The sequence below is a fragment of the Chinchilla lanigera genome, unplaced genomic scaffold (assembly GCF_000276665.1).
Source record: "Chinchilla lanigera isolate Chin_1 unplaced genomic scaffold, ChiLan1.0 scaffold00021, whole genome shotgun sequence".
NCBI lineage: Eukaryota > Metazoa > Chordata > Mammalia > Rodentia > Chinchillidae > Chinchilla > Chinchilla lanigera.
The window spans coordinates 11002665-11024226 of NW_004955422.1; the positions used below are offsets into that span (position 1 = coordinate 11002665).

The 21562-nt window shown below is 42.5% G+C and overlaps 1 protein-coding gene across 3 annotated transcripts in view; it reads left to right on the forward strand.

Annotated features, from left to right (window-relative positions):
- Positions 1 to 21562, forward strand: part of Slc1a2 (solute carrier family 1 (glial high affinity glutamate transporter), member 2) — a 152234-nt gene that overhangs the window by 72678 nt on the left and 57994 nt on the right. For all 3 annotated transcript variants that reach the window (XM_005384125.2, XM_005384124.2, XM_013514335.1), the window contains exon 2: positions 20896 to 21035. In XM_005384125.2, the coding sequence (XP_005384182.1) occupies positions 20906 to 21035 (130 nt within the window). In that variant the 5' untranslated portion in view covers positions 20896 to 20905. The remainder of the gene's footprint in view (positions 1 to 20895; positions 21036 to 21562) is intronic.

A 21562-nucleotide genomic window follows, 5' to 3' on the forward strand; every position in this document is an offset into this window, starting at 1 on the left:
GTGTGTGTATTTCATGAGGTACTCAGTGACCTCCAGCTCCCCTCTCACCCAGCAGCCTCTGGCCTGGTCCCCACCAGCCTTGAGCAGCTCCACTGGTCCTGGATGGTGTCATGACAGGGACATGGAGAACAGGGAGTGAAATCAGCCACCATCAGACGATGTGGTGGCAAGCAAGGGGCCTGGATTTTCTCAGGCTAAGCAGAAATTTCTGAGAGCTGGAAGGAGCTTTGCAGAGCCAGAAGGAGAGAGGAGAGAAGTGTGAGTGAATTTGCAAAAGCAGGAGTGAGTTCCACACGTTTTATGGAGTGTTTTATGGCATGGCTGTAATTGGAACCCTGGTCGTTAGCAAGAGTTATTAGGTGTGATGGTCTTAACAGGGAAAGCCTATGTTGGCATGGGCAACCCAAGCATGGGAAACAGGCCAGGCACTGTGGGGTAGGTTTCTTGGGTCGGTGATGATGCTTAAATTACCTTATGTATGTTACTTAAAATGACTATTATTCTCTCTCTCTCTCTTAAAATTCAGCTAAAAATACATGTCAGTTATTTTGAGCTCACTGCTTGAAACAGAGTTGCTAAGCTGAATTGAATGGTCCAAGTTACTTACTAACTTCTGGGGCCCACAACGCCTTCAGGTCACTTTCCACTCAGAGTGCAGGGGAGTGAGGTCCAGCCAGAGTGCCCTGGTCTCCAGACCCGCTTCCTGTTACAGAGAGAAGAGCAGTGAGCAGACTCCAGAATTTGTTATTGCCTTGTAGAAATTTCTCAAGCTCATGTAGCAGGAAGGAGCTCCCATTCTTTTAGAAATTCAGAACCAACAGATTGTTGGAAGAAGGGATTTGGCCTTCTTTTTATCTTTTTTTTACCCCATGAGAAATAACACCCAGAATCCAGCCTTGTGGAGCCCCAGTGCTGTATTAGAAGCAACAAAGAGTTGGAGTAAAACAAGAGAGTCTTAACCAGGGACCGTGAATAAAGGCCTTCATGGGTCTGAAATTATGAGGGAAATTTCTCTGTGCATTTTTAGGAGTCCTGTAATCCCATCCAGCAGGTACCCACATAATTTTGCCTGTGCACATAATAGTGAGAAGAGTCTCCTTTGCTATTTCTGGATTTTGCCATGCCTCCTCCTGTCTCAGGGCTTTCATACTTGCTGTACCCTCTCAGAATACTTTTCCCCCAAGATTCCAACACTGTTCCTCTTCCTTTCTTCAAGTCACTGATTAGGAGTCACTTCCAGACCACCTTGAATTAAATATCCCATTACTGTCTGTCCCGCTCACCATTACATTGCTGTGTTCTTTGTAGCACTTATTCCCATATGACATTAATAACTTGTTTATTATCTCCTTCCTTACTGCAAGTCGCCAGGTGTCCATGTTTTTATCTGCAGCATATAGAACAGAGCCAAGCCCAGAATGAATGCTCAAACAGTATCTCTTGAATGGATGAATGAACAAATGAATGAATAATGAATAACTTTGACCATATTTGGGCTTCAGATTGTCTTAGTCACTCATCACCACAATGAAACCCAACACCCACAATTTAAAGGAGGAAGGTTTATCTTGGCTCATGTTCATGGCTCCCGCTGGCTCCAAGAAAGGCAGGGCGTGGTGGAAGATCTGCTGGAGGAAAGCTGCCCACATCATGGTGTCCAGGAAGCAGAGAGTGAAGGGAAGATCCAGGAAGGAGATACGTCCTTCCAGGTCACACGCACAGTGTGTCTGCTTCTTCCGACCAGGCCCCAGCTCCCAGCAGTGTATTAAGCTCTGAGCTCCTCAGTGGATGTGTCCACCATGGAGTACAGCACCATGATCAGTCACCTCCTCAAACCCCCACCTCTGAACCCAAGAGGCTTTGGGGGGACATTCTAGATCTAAACCACAGCACAGATGTAAAAAAAATGGTTTCTTACTGACAGAAAGAGAGGATCTGAGTTCTCAATAAAACTATTTCTCAACTATGTACCTTGAATCCCAAACATTTCATGTGCTGTGAAATGATCATAGCAATGTGCACTGCAGTAGAAGCTTAGGCAGAAGCCTTCCACAGATTTTGTAATTGTCTTGGTTACCTTTCTCTCATTGTTGAGACAAAATGCCTGACACCCAGAATTAAGGAAGGAACGGTTTATTGAGTTCACAGTTCCTGGAGGTTTCAGTACATACTCGGCTGGCTCCAAGGCAGAGTGGCCCATGGCAGAGGGCAACTGTTCATGGCAGTGGAAGACAGCAGAAACAACAAGAGCAAAAGGGAGGAGTGGCAGCAAGCAGCCTCTTTCCCTTGCTTACATTGGTATGCAAACTACACACCCCAGGGTGGTGTAGCACTCACACCCATGAATCAATCATAAACTCTAAAAGCCTGTCCCATGACTGCATGTGGCTTTGAGGAGATACCCAGACACAAACCATAACAATAATGTTAGGGAATTTCACCAATCTTTTGAGCATATCATCACCTGTGTGTGTGTGTGTGTCTGTGTGTGTCTGTGTGTGTCTGTGTGTCTGTGTGTCTGTGTGTGTGTGGCTGGTTTATGTATAATGGAAAGGCCAGGTCCTGGTTCACACATGACAGGTCGTCTCCATTTGAAGACTGGAAGCTTCCACTCTGACATTATTAGCATGGGTTCTGTGCCTTGTCTGAGGATCCATGGTAGGTTGGAGCAGGACAGTAGTAGAAATATTATCTGCAAATCCCACTCTCTGTCTAAGGTAATGATTACTGCATTCTGGAAAAGATGTCCCAGAGGTTGAACACAGACATTAGGATCATTGTGGGGCTCAGAATTTTCAGATGTGTGAATGCCAACATGAACAGAGTGTAGCTGCTTCTGTTACTGAAAAAGGATGAATGGGATTAAGGCGAGGAAAAGGGATTCTGCATTTCCTCTAATTTTAAAAGTGACAGTAAAAAGTACCACCCTAGAAATTAATATGCTGTGTTTCCTTTTTTAAAAAAAGAAATAGTACAGCTCTCTGCTGAAAGGTACATCCCCCCAAGAGAGACAAGCCTGGTCTGTGCCAGACTGACTGTTTGCTTTGACTCTTAACATAAACCTCAGAATTCTGATGTAGAATCATTACCTTTAGTCAATATCTGTACCAGGTGAACTTGAGGGTAAATTTGTCATCTAGAGCTTATTACATCCTTGGGAAGTTTCTTTGTAAATTACAACTTCTTAGCCTCTGCATTTATAAAATTAATATTTCCTTTTTGTTGTTGTTGTTTTGTTTTTGTTTTTTTTCCGGTATCAGGAATCGAACTCATGACCTTGCACTTGCCAGGCAGGCGCTGTGCCACTGAGCTAAATCCTCAGCCCCAAAATTAATAGTTTCTTGATCTTTATATATGCCTTTTCATTTTGGGTGGCTGATTCACTGTTTCTCAGATGAAACTTGTGATACATGAACATAGCACTATTTTAAAATTCTATAAAATATAAAGCTCTCTCTTTATGCAAAATCCTCTTCTTTTTTAGAAGTAACACCTACAATGTTTTTACTTCTTCTAGAATTTCTGCCTATTATAAATTTCTTCATATACATTTCTACACTAGAAATGTTCCTGCACATGTACAATTTTTAGTGTATACTTGAAGAGACCTCTTGGATATTTTCTGTGTCATTTCACACAAAGACTCATCATTCTTTTTAACATGCCCATGGTTTTCTGTGGCATCATAATGTATCACTATTTAACCACCAATCCATTGATGAAAGTTATTTCTTAGGCTTCTATGGTTACCTACTGTTCTGCAAAGAATAGATGCCTTTGTGATCACACATGTGTATTTTTCTAGGCTACATATTATGAAAAATATTTTTGCATCCCAAAGTACATTGCATAGGTAACCCTTACACAGCCTTGAAGGACTCTGTCTGATAGGCATCTGGTATGCCTAGCACATTTAACACACAGTGTAGTCAGACAGTACTCATTGATGTTTAGATTCAAACTGGATAGCGATGATGGTATTGCTAAGATTTTCGGCATGTCTCTGAGCCAGTGGGAAGATCTGATTTGAGGCCAGCCAGCAGGTGCTACATGATTCATCAAGCACTCTCTGTTGTGAAGATGACTCAAATGTCTGTTTTACACAAATATTCCTAAACACCCCTCACTACATTTGAAAACAAGAATAAGATGAGTACTCACTGACTACCCTCTTTGTCACTGTTCTTCCTGGTTTAGTGTGCTGGCTGCTACCTAAATCATTAGTGTTTATCTTGGCTGTGTGCTGGAAAGAGGATTCCCTTCTAATCCCCCATCACTGTGAGTACAGAAAGCCCCATGGGACTTTCATCTGCACTCAGTGTAAATTCTTTCACCAAATTCTTCATGACTCTGGAAAAACCCTCCCTGGATTTTGGTTAGCCAGCTGCTCTGCATTGATCCAGGACATGGACATTGTACAACCACATTTTAGCTCTTAATTTTCCCTTTCCTACATTTATTTCTAACTGTCATCGCTCAGAACCATTTATATAAACCAATGCAAGGAAAGACTTTCATGAACCAAAACTAAGCTGTCAGGTCTTAAAGAAGTTACAGATACTTTAGAGATATTCATAGGCAGAATGGAAAATTGGGGCTCTGGTTTACTAAGCTAAGGGTCAGTAAACTTTTTCTGTAAAGGTCCGGTTATTAAATATTTTTGGCCTAGTGGCCATATGATAGGCTATGATTTGCAACCCTGCTGTTAGGGCTAGTAGATTCAAATATAAGAGCAAAGGATGGAGTATTTCAATTGGCATTGCTGTACTTGAATACAGACTTTAAAAACATGGGCTTTGTTGTTGGACAAATGTAGGTTTGGCTCTGTGGTTCTGTTGCTTACTAGGTGATTTTAGGTATGTTAGTTCTTTTGTTTATCAATTGGGGATAATAATAGTACTTTCCTCACCCTCTTTCCTGCCTTTTTATTTTAGGTGGCTGATATTGATTATAGAGAATCAAGCAAAGGAAATTGATTATAGAGAATATTGATTACAGAGAATATTGATTATAGAGAATCAAGCAAAGGAAATCACTTACTCTAGAGCCGGCATGCTCTGTGAATGATGGTAGTATAATCCAGTGGAGTCAGCACTATGGCACATATGCTATAGCAGACTGTTTGTACCATTGAAAGCTCTAAAAGGCTTGCCATTACTAGTGTAATCAGTACTGCTTAACTAAACTCACTGGGTGAAAGCAGCCCTTCAAGGGCATAGGTAACAATAATGTACTATATATTCAAATGCTAGAAGAAATGATTTTTGTTTTTGAGACAGGGTCTCATTATGTAGTAGTTCAGACTGGCCTTAAACTCACTATGTAGCTTCTAGCTTTGAATTTGTGGCAGTCCTCCTGCCTCAGCCTCCTGAGTGCTGGGATTATAGGCAGGTGCCACCACACCAGGCTAGAAGAAAGGACTTTGAATTTTTTTTAACGTAAAGACATGATGAGTGTTTATGGAGATAAATGTATTTAACCTGATCTAAATCTTAGATGATATATTCATGTATCTAAACATTACATGGTACCCTATAGCATATACACAATTTTTATGTTTTTATCTAGCAGTTAAAAATATTTTAAAAATTTAAACAAGAATATACCATTAATGAAGTGATCTGTCCTAGCTGCCTTCAAAGGGATCTAGGCAGAGAGCATTAAGAAATCTTTTTTCAGTATCTTCTTTGGGAAGAGTCTGAAGGGACTGGGTGGGGTTTTATTTATTTATTTATTTGTCTTTTTGAGACAGGGTCTCGCTATGCAGTTCAGGCTGACCTTGAGCTCACTTTGTAGCTCAGGCTGGTCTCGAACTCACAACAATCCTCCTGCCTCAGCCTCCTGAGTGCTGGGATTACAGGTGTGAGCCACCACACCCAACTTTATTTTGCTTTATTGCTTGGATCCTGATCCTAACTCAGGACAGAGTATCTTCTTTCTTTTAGAAAATGACACCTCATATCATCCAGAGGAAAATCTCAGGTTAAAAATCACTTTCTGAACATTTCCTTCAGCACAGAATTAAGGGAAGTGGCATACCCACGATTCAGATGTCAACGTGATCTGAGAACCAGTGGTGAGGAGCAATTACAGGCTGGAGGAACTCTGAGACCTGGGATAATGAGCTCCCAGTGGCTTCATCTTGCTGTCTTTGCTTGTGCAATTACTGTTGCTATGGCTGGAGTTTGAAAGAATTTGGCCCAAGACTACTTATATGCTCAGCATCTTGGGAAAATGCTGGTTGCATACGTACATTTTGTGGGCATTTGTGACAAGTTAGCAGCCATGTACTTGGGGCTGGATATGGTGGTGAGAATGCAATAGGAGATGTGTTTTTGAGAGTGGCTGAATAAAACCAAACAATACAAAATAGCAGTCTCACCCGTGTGCGCGTGCTCACACACACACACACACACACACACACACACACATCACTTGGGATAGTTGAAGTTCAGGTCTATGACGTAGAAAAAGGAGCATCTAAAACTGTTATTTCATCTTAAAGTTCTGGACTTTTGTAGCCACCATGTTGTAGAGAAAAGGACTTGAGCTTGGGTGGAGACAGACCAGGGAGCAGTTCCCAGCTCTACCCTTTCCTGGCTACTTGACAGTATGCAGGTTACTTATCCCTACTTCCTCAGTTGTGAAATGACTAACAGTCATTTCTCACATTGTGCAAAATGTCTATCTTTAGAGATGTTCCCAAACACTGCCGTCTAGCCAACCTTTATAGGCTGAGTCCAAGTCACCAGTCTGCACATCCTGCCTTCCCACTGTGGACTTGTAAAAAAAGACTGACATCATGTCTCCATGTTTTAGCACATACTGAGTCATCACTCTAGAGATCTAATCTTGGGGCCATTGATAGTAGGAAGACTAGAGAGAAGACAGTGAAATCTCCATCTCCTGTAATCTGCTAGTCCATTGTTGAGTATTCTTCACAGGCTGCCTCTGTCTGCTCTTAAGAAGGTGAAATTGCAGGTCATTTGCTTTTGTTTACACACTTGTCTCCAGGGTCAAAGTTGTAAATTATGTGACATCTTTAATAGCAGCAATGTGATTCACTCTGCTAAACCACTTCTTACTATCTTTGTAGCTGAATGAGTAAATAGTCACTCCTTGCTTGGGGATTTTATTTAAGCATACAGAGAAAGCTCCCATCTGTATAGCAGTGGGACACCGTGGGGCAAGGAGTGCTAATTTAATTTAACCAGAACTAGGCAGGTATGTACATGACATGAGGAGATAACTTACTTCCTCTTAACACTTCTTTCAGGAAAACAGCAGTGGAAACTTGCTGATAAACTCCAACTGACCCTTGGTATTGATGTCAAAGAAGCAATAAGGACTGATAGAGACTGCTGCAGACTGGAAATGGGTGTGTCTAAAAGACAGTCACAGTTCTGGCTGATAGCTGCCATTCAGAAATCTAGGCTCCAAAACGACTGTATTTCCCAGTACTTTAATAGAAAGGTGAAATCTGGATTTTGTGGTGAATTTAACCGGCTTTTAAATTGTTAAATAACTCAAATTTAAAAAGCAACAGCAACAGTAGCGCTGGGCTATGATCGAGTTTATAAGCACTCGTGGAGATTGACTTGGAACATTGTAGGCAAAGCAAAGAAGTTGAAGGGAGAGATCAGAATGTGGGCTAACATACCAAAAACTATGCGTATGATTTAAGACTCTTCACAGTAAAAAGGAAAAGAGAAATCGTGCTTCTTTTATTCAGATTTTATGATGTTCCCTAGACTTGCTAAGGCAGGAAAGTAAAGAAACACTTTTGGTTCCTTTCCATAAGATTGAAACAAAGCACATCAACGTTTAGTTAAGAAAAACTTAAATAATTAATAATTGGCTGGAATTTAGCATTGTAAATTAAAAGGTTTTAAAGAAAGGACACATGAAACACCTTAGCTAGGAAGTCCACGAGACACTCCATCTAACGTCTTATGACCTCGCTCCAATCCTTTATAGTTAATATTGTTAAAGTTACTGTTTATTAAACTTAGTAATTAAAAAAAGGAATTCTTATCCTAAGTGGATAATTCTGTTATTTTTGGTTTAACAATATGGGAAAAGGTTATGTTTTCTTGGCACTGAGAAAGAGCTCTATGGGGGAAGAATGAATACTTGATTGACTATGAGAAGATGAGGGTGAGACCACTGCAGAAAGCATGCTTGAGAATAACAGCTGGGCAGCTGTTGGACAATCCATCAGATATGTGTTTAACTGAATGGGCTAAGGGAGTGTAGGGAAAACAGCAAAAATGCAAAGAATGAAATTGTGTTTTGGTTACTTTTCTCTCATTGCTGAGACAAAATACCTGATGCCCAAAATGAAGGAAGGAAAGGTTTATTTAGCTCACAGTTCCTGGAGGTTCCAGTCAGTACTCAGCTGGCTCCAAGGCAGAGTGGCACATGGCACAGGGCAACAGTTCATGGCAGCAGAAAACAGCAAAGGCAACAAGAGCAAAAGGGAGGAGGGGCAGCAGGCAGCCTCTTTCCCTCCCTTATATTGTATGCAAACTATCCACCCCAGGGAAGGTATAGCACTCACATCCATAATTCCAACATTGGACCATGAATCAGTCATAAACTCTAGAAGCCCGCCCCATGACTGCCTGAGGATTTGAGGGGACATGCAGATACAAACCATAACATGTTGCATGTTTTCCCTGTAAAGCACTGTATCCATTTCTTAGTAAGGGGTCTTGGAGTTGGAGCTGTTCTCTATCTAGTAAGGGAAAATGCTCTAAGTGTGTATTGAATGTAGCCTTGAAGGATGGGGAGAGGCTGGGTAGAGGAAGAAGGCAAGTTACCCATTGTAAAAAGCCTTCCATTTCTGAGTTAACTCAAAGCCCTAGCATGTATTTGAGTCCAGGTGTCTCATTTTAGTGAACATTGTAGATCTTATCAAACTGCTATTACTATATTTTGTCATCGTTGAACTCAATCCACAAGTTTTTACTGAATTTCTGTTAGATTTCTCTCATTATAGATATGGAAGATTCAAGCAAATATCAGGACATGATCCTTGCTTTGATGTCATAATTTAAGAGCTGACCAGATAAGTCAGATTCAGGGAGAAACCATGCTCAGCAATAAATTAAATATTTTACAAACTGAGCAGGAACAAACCTGTCTTCCAAGGCCACTTGGGGTGAAAAACTTTCACTCCAGTTTCTCAGAAGTCAAGTGGTGTTGATATTCCCAAGACCAGTGCCTTCACCACTTTCAGAGCCGTTGATTGTGGTGCTGTTAGAATGACTTCAGGAAGTGCATGAAAAGTCAAATCCTGACCATCTGTGGGAGTTAAAAGCCCTAGCTGCCTTTAGTAAGGTCACAGGACATTAGCTGGAGCTTCTGGTAGACTTCCTAACTGAGGAATTTCATGTGTTCTTCCTTCATGATTTGTCAGGCTCCTATCCAAAGCCAGTTCCACAAGAAGAACCTCCCACCCAGTACTTGAGCAGAGAATGTTCCTGCCACACCTTGCCAGAGCCATCTCCCTAATAACATAGGCTTGGATCACTCCAGTACCTCTAAATCACTAGTCCCTCAACAACTATTACACATCTAATATAGTTGTTCTTCCATATCCAAAAATTTCACATCCATGATTCAACCAACCACAGATTGAAAATATTTGAAAAACTTGTACCTATACTGAATACACAGAAACTTTCTTTTTGCCCTTGCCATTATTTCTAAACAATAAAGTGTAACAAGTATTTACACAGCACTTGCAGTATATTAAGTATTATAAGTGGTCTAGAGATAATTTAAATATGATTGAGAATGTGTGCAGGTTATCATGAAAATACTATGCCATTTTTAAAGGAAATTATGCACCCTCCAATTGGTTCCTTGGGGATTGGTATCCTTGGGGATCCTACAACAAATCTACCACGAGTACCAAGGGCAAATCTATGTACTGGTCTTAGGGTAGATATACTACCGTACATTCATAGACTCTTAAGTCTAGCAGAGAAGGCATTAGTCAGGATGCAAACCACACAAATAGGATGAACTGTGCACTGTAAGGTCACAGTTACAAAAAGTAGGAGGTCCCTTAGAAAGGATTATTCAAAATAAAAACATTGAGACTTCAATTGTAGTACAGTGGACCCCTGAGTTATGACAAGCCTGACATAAAAACAACTTGTGTTATGACCAGAATTTTAGTTCTAACTTATGGCCAAAGTCTTGAGTTATGACCTGAATGCCGGCTGCTTGTGCTTCCAGATGGTATCAGAATCAGATTTAACCCTTATAGAGTTCTGGAAGGACCATTACAACATCCTTTCCTGCATGGAGTTAATTGAGAAATCTTGGACCAGTGTCTCTCTAAGGACACTGGGATCTGCCTGGATACAGGAGAGAGACTTTGAAGGCTGTGTAGAGGAGCCTGAGCCTTCAACTGACAAACTGAGTTACGACCAGCCCTGGGGAATCAGTCAAGTTTGCAGCTCAAGGGTCCACTTCAATGATGTAGTCAACAATATGTTCTGCAAATTATGAACTACATCTGTCTGTTAAAGAGTTGGGGAAGAAATGGATAATGAGAGGATGTATTCCACTGTGGACTATGCTGTATCAGCACAGAGCTCTGTAAGTCAACCTGTCTCAACAAACCACCAGTGAGAGAAAGAGTCTTCTCTCCAGAAGGAAGTCTGGTTGGAAGGCTCCCTTTCAGGGTGATTGAATGGCTCCATTGATTACCTGTAAAATTAGCATATCAAATTAGTTAAAACCTAGGTGTTGGCAAGTTCAGTTGACCAGTGGAATCAGCAGGGACTGAATACTTTGTGATTGATCAATAGCCACAAATTTAATGGCTCATTAGAATGAACCAAAGTTAAGAAATGGCACAGATCCTCAGGGAAAATACAAAATGCTTCCCTGGGTGATGTATGCCATTCAGAGGCACCATGTTGCTTTGCTTTTTTAAGCAATTTATTGGCTAAGGAGAGAGATGCTGCTTTATTCTGTGCTTTCAGGGCCTCCCTGAAAGCAGGAGGAAGTGAGGAAGGGGGAATCTCGATTTATGTTCACATCTCAATAAAGGAGGCTGGGAAGCCAGTATTTGGAGGATGTACTGCCCCTCTGAACAGAATTTTAGGAGGAGCAGATGAGTCGGTATCGACAGGTAATGCTCAGTGTCTACCACCTGATCTCTCAGGCTTCCTGCAGAGAGCAAATAAGATAATGTTTAAAGCATTCAGCATTAACTAATGCTACTGTTGCTGTCTCAATCACCGCAAATTAAAAAGCTTATAATGAGACAAATTTATTATCTTAATGTTCTGGAAGTCAGAAATCTGAAATAGTTCTCAATGGGCTCAAATCAAGGTGTCAGCAGGGAAGTCTTCTGTTTTGGAGCCTTTGAGGAAGAGTCTATTTCCTTGTTTTTTCCAGCTTCCAGAACCTTCCCATGTTCTTTAGTTCATGGCCCCTGCTTCTACCTTTATTTTTATTTTTTATTTTTTTTTTGGTTTTTCTCCGGTACCAGGAACCAAACTCATGACCTTGCACTTGCCAGGCAGGCGCTTTGCCGCTGAGCTAAATCCCCAGCCCCCTGCTTCTACCTTTAAACCAGCAATATTGGGCTGAATCTTTCCATGCTGTCTCTGAAATTCTCTCTCTCTTGTTTCCCTCTTTCTTACCACACCTGGATGATTACATCAGGCCCACGTGGATAAACCAAAATAATCTTCCCCTCTCAAGGCCAGCTGATTAGCGACCTTAATTGCACATGCAATCTTAAAGCCCCTTCGCCATATAAACAAATATATTCCCAGGTTTTGGGGGTGAGGTCATGGGATTTTTTAGGAAGAAGGACATTATGACACTATGACTCTCATGTAATAAAAGGACAATCATGGTCTGTATTCATTATAGTATTCCCCACAACTTCTTAAGTGTAAAGTTATGTGCTGCCCTTCATTTTTCCCTATGTAGGCCAGAAGCCTCAGTGCTGTTAGGTTTTGATGTGCTGGATGGTGAGAGATAGAAAGCCTGCCCTGAGGTGGGCCCAGAGAAACAGCGATGTGCTCAGGCCTCTTCTAGAAGGTGGTGAGCAGGTCTAGGAGGCTCACTATAAAGGGATGTACATGGTTTGAGATGCTGCAACCAAAACGGGGTAGAGCCTGGGGAGAGCAAATCCTGAAGAGATATGAGAGCCACCCTTGTATGTCTGGAAGGCTGATAGGTGGAACTCAGGTTTCTTTTACTGTTCGTGCCGTACTAGAAGCATGCAATTTGTGCAGGTGGAGCCAGGTTCTACCCCAACTCTGCTACTCATCAGCTGCCTGCCCTTTGGCAGATGCCCTTACATTTCTGATCTCTAGTATTCTCATCTATAAAGAAGAAATAATGGTAGCAGCAACCTTGTGAGAGTGTGATAGGGAGTCAGTGAGATAATGCCCATGTCCAGTTACTACCATGGCAAGTGTTATTACAAAGTAGACAAGTGACCACTGTGTAAAAGCTACAGGGAAACAGATTTGGGCTCACCATAAAAGACAAACTTTCTAATAGTCAAATCTGCCCAACTGTGGTCTGGGTCAGTGTGTGGCACTGGTAATCTCCCCTTTACTGCCATTGTTCCAGCACTAGCCAGATATGGGCATGCACCAAAGTCATCTGGGTGCACCAACGTCACCTGGGTACTGTCTTAAAAATCCAGACATCAACCCCTCACCTAGATGTGCTGAACTTTCATTTCCTGTCCAAGAGTTCGTGGCATCACAACATTGAAGACCTTGTCTAGCACAAATATGGCCTTTACTGTCAGGCTTGGGAAGTTCTCCTTCTGGACACTGGAAATCTCCAAGCTGAGCCTTCACAATAGGTCTTCCAGATAGGGATGTTGTTGGGATACTGACTAGGAAATGACTTAACCAGCTCTGGAACCTTTGGGCACCAAGCAAAAGCAAGACAAGACATATGGTAGCTGTGACTTTCTCTGTATCTTGGTCACAGCTTGCAATTGCTTTTCTTCAGTGGGGTTCTCTCACTTCCTGAAGCACAGCAATCTATCTATGTGCTTTTTCTCTTTTCTAGGCTGTTATGGTCTGTGTCTGGGTGTGCCTCCAAAGACACATGCAGTCATAGGGCAGACTTTTAGAGTTTAGGATTTATTCAAGGGTGTGAGTGCTACACCCTTCCTGGGGCAGATAGTTTGCATATGTAAGGGAAAGGAAGAGGCTGCTTGCCACCACTCCTCCCTTTTGCTGTTGTTGCCTTTGCTATTTTCTGCTACCATGAACTGTTGCCCTCTGCCATGGGCCACTCTGCCTTGGAGCCAGCTGAGTACGGACTGGAACTTCCAGGAACTGTGAGCTAAATAAACCTTTCCTTCCTTAATTTGGGTGTCAAGTATTTTGTCTCAGCAAAGAGAGAGAAAAGTAACCAAGACATAGGCTGACCAGCCAACCTTGCAAAGCAGCACCAACCCCAAGCAGGAAGGAAGGCCAGTCACTATGTTGACCATGCAAGTAGCAAGATTTTCCAGAGCTGGCCACTCTATGATTCTGTGGGGCGATGTTTAAGGACATCCTCAGAATTTACCCCAAAGCCTTGAAAATCACCCATTTGTAGCTCCCAGAGTTCTGGAATTTTTCCTTGAGAGCTCTATCCCTTTGCACCCCAACAAGGGTCCCAGATTTAAGCCAGAAGTTCATGAAAAAAGCAACATATTCACTGACATCCCAGGCCACAGGAGCTTCTCAAGCCTCTCCTAAGAACATAGTTTGTTGGGGGTTGGCCTGACATGGTCTTGACCATAACCACACCTGGAAGCCAAACAAGGGGAGGGGAGGTCACTTGACAATTGGATCCTAAGAAACTCTTCAGGACTAAAGCATCTTCCTGTGACCTCATCAGTTGTCCCCAAAGGAGTCTCCCCTATTTACCAGAGTTATGTGAAGTTTTCAAATTTGTTTTTGTATTGTTCTGTGAACCAGAGATCGGTAGCAATTATTTCAGAATTAACATGCTACTGGGAACTGGGCTGCTCAGTATGTTCCGGGGTTGGGTCATAATCTTTGTTTTTAGGAGAGAATCCCAATTCGGGATGACTAAACACCCCACCCAGTTTTCCACTGGGTCATAGAGATTTGCTGTTCCTTGGCATTTTAATTCTATCTACGGTGCTAGAAGTAGGCAAATGTGTTGGAAGAAAGCTGATTTAAATCTATGCCCTGAGGAGAATTTCTGTAAAGCCTAGAGGTTTTTTGCTTAAGGTTATATTCCTGATGTTTTCTGAGTCCAGTCATTCTACTGGGACTGAGGGAAGTGGGAATTCTCAGGCTGCAGCCACTCTGGCCTTCTAGGACTTTCTCATCAGATGCTCCATCAATCCTTTCCTAAAAATTCTCTCAGAGGAAAGCTTGTAATGACCCAGTGAACTGGATGTTATTGTCTAAGACAATAAATATCTTATCCAGCCATGACTAGAAAGGGAAATTTTAGCAAAGAACGTAATGGCCATGTAATTATGTAATTATATTCCATCAACTTACCTTCTACATGCTATTGATTAGAACTGGTGTTTTAGCTTCTGGGAAAAACACATTCAAATTTTATGCACCCATTCAGAATTCTGTCTCCTAATGCTGTGTTACCCATTATGTGAAGACACTCAAAGGCCCAACCTGCTCTTGCCATTCACATCTTTGGTGAGTTGGCCCTTGCCCTTGGCCTGAGAGGGGGCACCCCTTTCCCTCGGTTTTCATCCGGAATGTTTCTGAGGCTCACTTCTCCCATTCCACTGTGAATGATAGTGGTGGTCTTTTGATGATTTAGTGGTGAGTTTAGCAGTTGGCTGGACCCAGTGCCACGTTACCTATGTCACGTTGGCCTTGACCTGTTTGTCTTAGAAATCTGGACCGAGAATTGTTTAAGGGTGATAGAGGGTTCAGAAGATGTTCATGGCTGAATCGTGGACTGCATTTGACCAAATCCAGCTTTACTGATCCTAGAAAAACATGTTTTTGTTGAAGGGGTAGAAAAGGCAAAAATGGAAGGAAAGACGTAAGAAATTGTTGTGACTGTTGGATTGTCTCTTATCTTTCTTACTGTGGAGGGATTTGATTTGCCCATTCATTGTAGATGAAATAATTTGTCTCATGGTAAATTCAAAGTATATTCAACCGTGTGTAACTAGAATGAAACATCTGGAAGCGTTGCTAATACTTTTTTTTTTTTTTTAAACCTACGTGGAGAATTATAGAATGATAGAATTTTAGAACATTAAAAATTTTCTAGTCTAACTCTCATATTTTACATTTAAAACTAAGAGTTTAGGTCCTAAAATATAAACATGGGCTGAAATCAATATGTATATCCTGTTGATATCTTGCATTAAAGGTGTGTTTTTACCATTTTGTAGCACTTTGCTCTTCTGTCTGTGATCCTAAGCGGGGATTTTACATCTGTCTATTCTTGTGCTTCTTTTGACACCACCAGTTAGCAGCCACTCTAAAATTTTTCCAATCTCATGGGGTCTTATTTTGCCATCCAGGTGCAAACCCCACATGATCTATGGTTAACTCTGCTCTTTAGCTAGACCCTCAGATGTCCAGGGAGAAGATTATGAAGGACATACTGTGTGAAGTCTGGAGTGCCTCACAGGAGGACCTTTAGGAATGTGTGTTTGTGGCTTAATGCATTGGCGTAATGGCTGAAAGTGAACAGAAGGGACTAGAGGAGACTTTCCATGCTGTGACCTTCTAGATTTCATTCACAGGACTTGTGGGGACATAGAAGCTGTAAGAGAAGGACATACTTCTTACCCAGTAAGCATCCTCCACATGGTTAAATCAGGGCTTGTAGTATTTAACAGAGGTGGAATGTCTCAAAAGTTATTGAAAATGCAAGGCTATCTTACAGGTTCAAGCCCTGTTATAGCAAGGAAGATGTTTTTTAGGGAGTTGGAGAAAGGCAACATGTGCAACACTCATAGTTGTAATCACCACTGGATGGTACCCAGCGTTCAAAGCTGACACTGCTGGTGTTTCCAGTCCTTAATACTCTAACTGTCTTATTGTTGCTCTTGAGAGTCTGACCTAGTATCTCCCATAGGGACAATTGCTGAACATCTATGTGTCCCCCTGTATTTCCCTAGGTCCTCAAGCCTAGGTTTGAACTTTGGCAGCGGAGGGGCAGATGAGTGAGGCCACTGCAGACCTCATGCCCTCCAGGCTAAACACAGCAGTTGCTTTTAGGCTCCCTGGGGGAATGTCTTGCTGCCACCTCATTCAGCCAGTGAAGGAGACAAAAAGAATCTGTGCCAGATGAGGCGACAGTAGAGCACACAACAGGAAGTCTGACTCCAGCACCACATCTAATGAGCCTGTTATTAGAGGCTCTTGGCAGACCAAGGCAAATCCAATGCTAATGAAAAGCAGGCTCTGAGAATAGTTGAACACTTAGCATGAGCTCCATTACGCGGTCTCTTGGAATCACAGAGGGTGATTTGCACGATAAGCTAAGCATTCCATTGAAACAGGACTCACGTGGATTTGCGTGAGAAGGAACTGGGCAGCGATTGAAAAATTAACAGCTGTTTAAATAATTCAGAGGAGAGGCTAAGGCTGAAGGAAATTATAGACTCATTGTTAAAGTTTTTAATCTCCTAACAGCTGTCTCATCATACAGCCTTACTTTGTTGGGCAATGGAGGCCGTCGGAGAAATCTGGCTGAGTTGGCCTACTGAGACTTTTTGTTAAAGAATGGCATTCCTAACTCCTCCACTCAGGAAGTACTCAAGTAGAAACAGTGTCAGGGAGCTCTGTGGAGTTGACATTGCCTACGTGTTTAAATCCTTCATGGCTTCATTCCATCTGTGCAGCCACAGGATGTAGGGAGTATTAATAAAGGCAGAAGTATGCAAACTGGAAATGACTTACTGTGTTAATCCAGGGGACCTGACCAGCCTGAGTCCTGCCCTCTCAGCTCACTGCCCTAGAAGCAAATCCCTAGGCTGCTGAAGATTCAGGCCTTCTCTTGTGTCCAACTTACCTCCTTACAGTAACCATTTCTTCCCCTGTGAGCTGGAAACAGTCATTGAAACTCCATCATCTTCATGATGCTAACAGGACCCAGAAGAGAGGTAGTATGTGTTCTGCTGTGGTTCATGTATTCCCTTACTCAGCTCTTGGCAAAACTCTATGATTCCCCTTGAGATGGTTAATAGCTTTTCCTTCTGCTTTGAATTGAATGGCATTCCTCCTGCCATTGAAATTAGAGGTACATGTTTGACTTTTCACTTGAATCAGTCTCTTGGCTAAAATCCAACATGTGGACATCAGAGATTGCATCTGGTGAGAGCTTTAGGCTCTAGGATGGACGTACAGATTTCCGTAGTGTGTTTATTCTGCATTTGCTAAGCTATGGACAAACTGCATAACTAATTTGAGCAGACCCCTCATGTCCTCCAGGTTTATGTTCAAATGTCCCCTTATAACAGAAACCTGGCCTGGCCACGTGATATAAAGTTTCATTACTTCCCCATGTCCTAGTCTCCTCTACCTTTACCTTTCTCCTGATACTCATTGCCGCTTGTAAAAGATCTATTCACTTACTTGTTCTCCCTCTACAATGTCTACTCCACGGGAGCAAAGACTTTGTCTTTTTTGTTTATTCTGCTATGTTTAGCACATAGACCAGGGCAGAGTTCTATGTGTGGCCAATAGAAATTCATGGAATAAATGCAAGAATGGTAAGAGCTTGCTGGTATATACGCTGCCAGCCTATTGGTAGAGGGGCTTCATTCCCAGGAGAAAACAAGGTAGTCTTGAGAAATTCTTAATTTATTTTAGCAAAATTTATAAGGACTAAGTACTACATATTAAAAATCACAGTCCTCTTCTGTCAGGACTCAGAGTAGTGTAGGATGAAGTCAGCTAGATTAAATCCACTCATTAAGATCCAAGTTAGAAATCAGCCCCTCCCAGGAGCCCTTCTTGAGCACCCTTTCTGCCTCGATTTCCCTTGGCATCATTTGCAGAACTTTGTCGCCACCCACAGGACAGGCAGATGTTCCCTTCCTTAGTAGATGCTTAGGAATGAGGATTATACTTTCCTCATTATGAAGTGTGGTGTCTCATACATACAGAATGGTCAGTAAGTGCAAGTTACCCGTTATTGCTGCTGTTGTAGTCCGCGTTCAGTAACCAGCATTTATAGCTGTGTGTGTCATGCATTTTTCATGATGATGTCTATTGTCTGTGAGGTACATAGGCTGAGAAGAAGCTCTGTTGTGTCATATAATACTCTGTAATGCTGTATTCCATAATATTCTCCATTTCAAGATCTCCTTGTGTTCTGGCAGATGCAGTGATTAGTTAGGTTGGCATAGAATTTCTTACAAAGAGTTTTGGGGGGCAGGCTCCCTGTGTCCCAGCAGCAATTAAAAAATGGTTGTCAATGTGCATCTGTAAGACACTTTTAGAAACCTGAAGCATCTGTTTAATTCCAAGAGGGACAAGTCACAGGAATTCTCCCAATAAATACTTGTGGGTTCATGACATTTTGATGCTGCCGCTTTGATGTGGCTGATTTGATGGAGGGCTTCAGGGACATTTTGTCGTGGCCTAAAAAGCAAACCGTTAAATGGGCAGCAATTTTGTACAACCAAGAAATGTGTGTAACAGGCATCCAACCACTTCTCAGGGCTGGCTGTATATGTTACCCTAATATTTGTGTGTTTTCACTTTGACATGGCTGTTTTGATGCCTGAAGTTTTTCTTACATTACATGGATCTTGCCAGAACATTTGCTTTAAATACTTGCTAGTCTCACTTAAATATCAACCATGAGCCAGATTCTAATTTCAATGGCGGGAGGGATGCCATTCAATTCAAAGCAGAAGGCAAGGCTATTAACTATCTCAAGGGGAACCGTAGAGTTTTGCCAAGAGCTGGCTAAGGGAATACATGAATCACAGCAGAACGCATACTATCTCGCTTCTTTGTTGCCCATTTTCTGATTTAGGGCTTCATGTTATAGAATTGGCTGGAGAGATGTTTAAAAATGGAAAAATATCCCAGTGCAAACAGAAATATGATCTGCCCATGTTAAAAAGATTAGTTTGATCATTTTCTTCTGCTGTGTTGTAAAAAGTACTTGTCTGTCTGTTTTACTTGGCAGTAGGAGGAAGTGGTATTAATTACTCACCGATCAGAAATGCTCCAGCCCTCAGGCTATGAGCACATATGCCCTGTTTTCTTTTTTAGGGGTTCTGAGTGATCATTAGCATACATACATATCAAGAGGTCAGATGTTGCCTCAAATGTTAGCTAGATGGATAGAAATGTAGGCTACTTAGAGGAGACTAACAAGCTTACATTTTGATGAATATTTTCATCTGAATATTCTACAAAAATCACACAAAATTATTCCCAATTTTAAAAGATTTTGGTAGCAAGTGTATTAACCAGCCTTCTTTGAATGAAAAAAAAAAAAAAGTCAATCATGATACTGTATTTGAGTCCCCGGTCTTCACTCTGAGAGTGGAAGCTACTCTCTTGTCATTTTGTTGTAATGGCAGTGCAGGTGAATTAACGGTGGGTCAACTGAATTAAATGTTATCCTTGTTGGGAACTTGACAAGTAGTGTCTTTTCTTCAAGTTTCCTGGAAAAACGACTTCCCCTGTCAAGCACCGATGCTAGCATATTATTGTTTAATTTTCATGAGGTACATATGACACCATTTTTTCCACATACCACACAGCTAACATGTGACAGAGTCAGGATTTGAAGCCACCACTCTGACCCTAAAGTCCACACTGTTCCCACTATGACTGATGATTCCAGGTCTGCAGAGATGAAGGTCTGTGATGTCTGGGGCGAGAATATCTGGGGAAAGGTAACACCTTGGTATCTTGGAGGACACTAGCCTGTCATCTACTCAGGGACAGTAACCTGTTCTTCCTGATGCTAAAGCTTTTCCTTTTCTTTTGTCAAATGATGCTGGTTGTAAATGGCAGCTAAAAAATGTCCCAAGTTGCCAAAGTAAAACCCTGGCACCCCTATGTCAGTGCCCAAGCTTAATCGTGGAATCTCATTGACCTGGGAAATGACAAAGTTGGGGAAGGAGCAGTGTCCCCATTTCCCTGCCCAGGGCTCCACTGAGCAGATTCCCAGGATGATTTGGGGGCCCTGGAGTTTAACCAAAAGAGATCTGAGCTGCATCTGCAGAAGAAAGTGATCGAAGTGGTCCTGAAAACCATACTCCTTTGACGCCCAGTGGTCTTGGCTTGTGAGCAGTTTAGCAGAATCCTGATAGTACAGTGATCTTTTAAAAAACCACAGTAGACTGAGCTTTCTTTAAGCTGGGTAAATTGTCTTTTCCAAAAGAGAGGTAAGACTTGTGTTCTCAGCATCTGTGGCGTTTATAGAACATAGAAAGCTTGAGCTTGGAGGCCTTTTCATTTTGGTAGAACTCAGACGGCTGCTGACCAAAAACGTCACCTTTTTGCTGTTGCTAAAAGAACGAAAGAGCTTAGATGCTGGAGCCAGGCATATCTGGATTTGAATCCCCATTTCCTCTGGCCTCGCAGCCCTCAGCAAGTTAGTCTCTGTAAGACAGGGTGGGATTCTTCCTTCCCAGAGTCAGCACTGCGGGCAGCTCTCCGGAAAACCCATCTGCTTGTGGGATTCCTTTCTTTACCCTGAAGATCTTCAGTGATGGGAATCAAAGCACCTGACACACGGGTGGTTGGTGTGTCCTGTTGTCCTGCCAGCAGGTAACCTGAAATCCAGAGTGCCCTGAGTCAACTTTGTTTTCTAGCCCCAGGGATGTGGGCAGCCCTCTATGACCCGAGGCCCTGAAGCTGTATAGGTGTGGCGCCCACGGTCTCTAACCACGCCACTCTTCCATTGCAGTGCCAACAATATGCCCAAGCAAGTGGAAGTGCGCATGCACGACAGCCATCTCAGCTCAGACGAGCCGAAGCACCGACACCTGGGCCTGCGCTTGTGCGACAAGCTGGGGAAGAACCTCCTGCTCACGCTGACGGTGTTTGGTAGGTGCCTGAACCCCCCAGTCCCTCTTCTCTGGTGCTCTCCTGGCTCTGTGGGGGGAAGCTGGTCTGAGCAGCTCACCTGCTACACCCAATGCCCATTTGCCTCAGGCATCACTGCTGCGGTGGAATCCTCCTCCTGAATTCACCTACTGCAACTGTGTGCCCTCCTCCTTTGGATCGTAATGGTTCTCCAGCTTTTTTTTTTTGTTTTTTTTTTTTTCTGGTACTGGGATTGGAACTCACGACCTTGTGCTTGCCAGGCAGGCACTATGCCGCCAAGCTAAATCCCCAGCCCTGGTTCTCCAGCTTTACATGTACAGTTTCTAGAGAGTGTGACAGCATGCACATTCCTAGTCCATCCCCATGGAGACGGCCTTGGACCATCAGTAGGGAGGCTTTGGAATCCACATTTAGGAAGACTTTAGGTGACTCCAAAGCTGGTAGCGAGTGGATCAATTTAGAGAAATACCTGCCCCAAGGTAGGGTGTCCATTGCAGAAAACACCACTAACAGGATGCCCTGGCTCT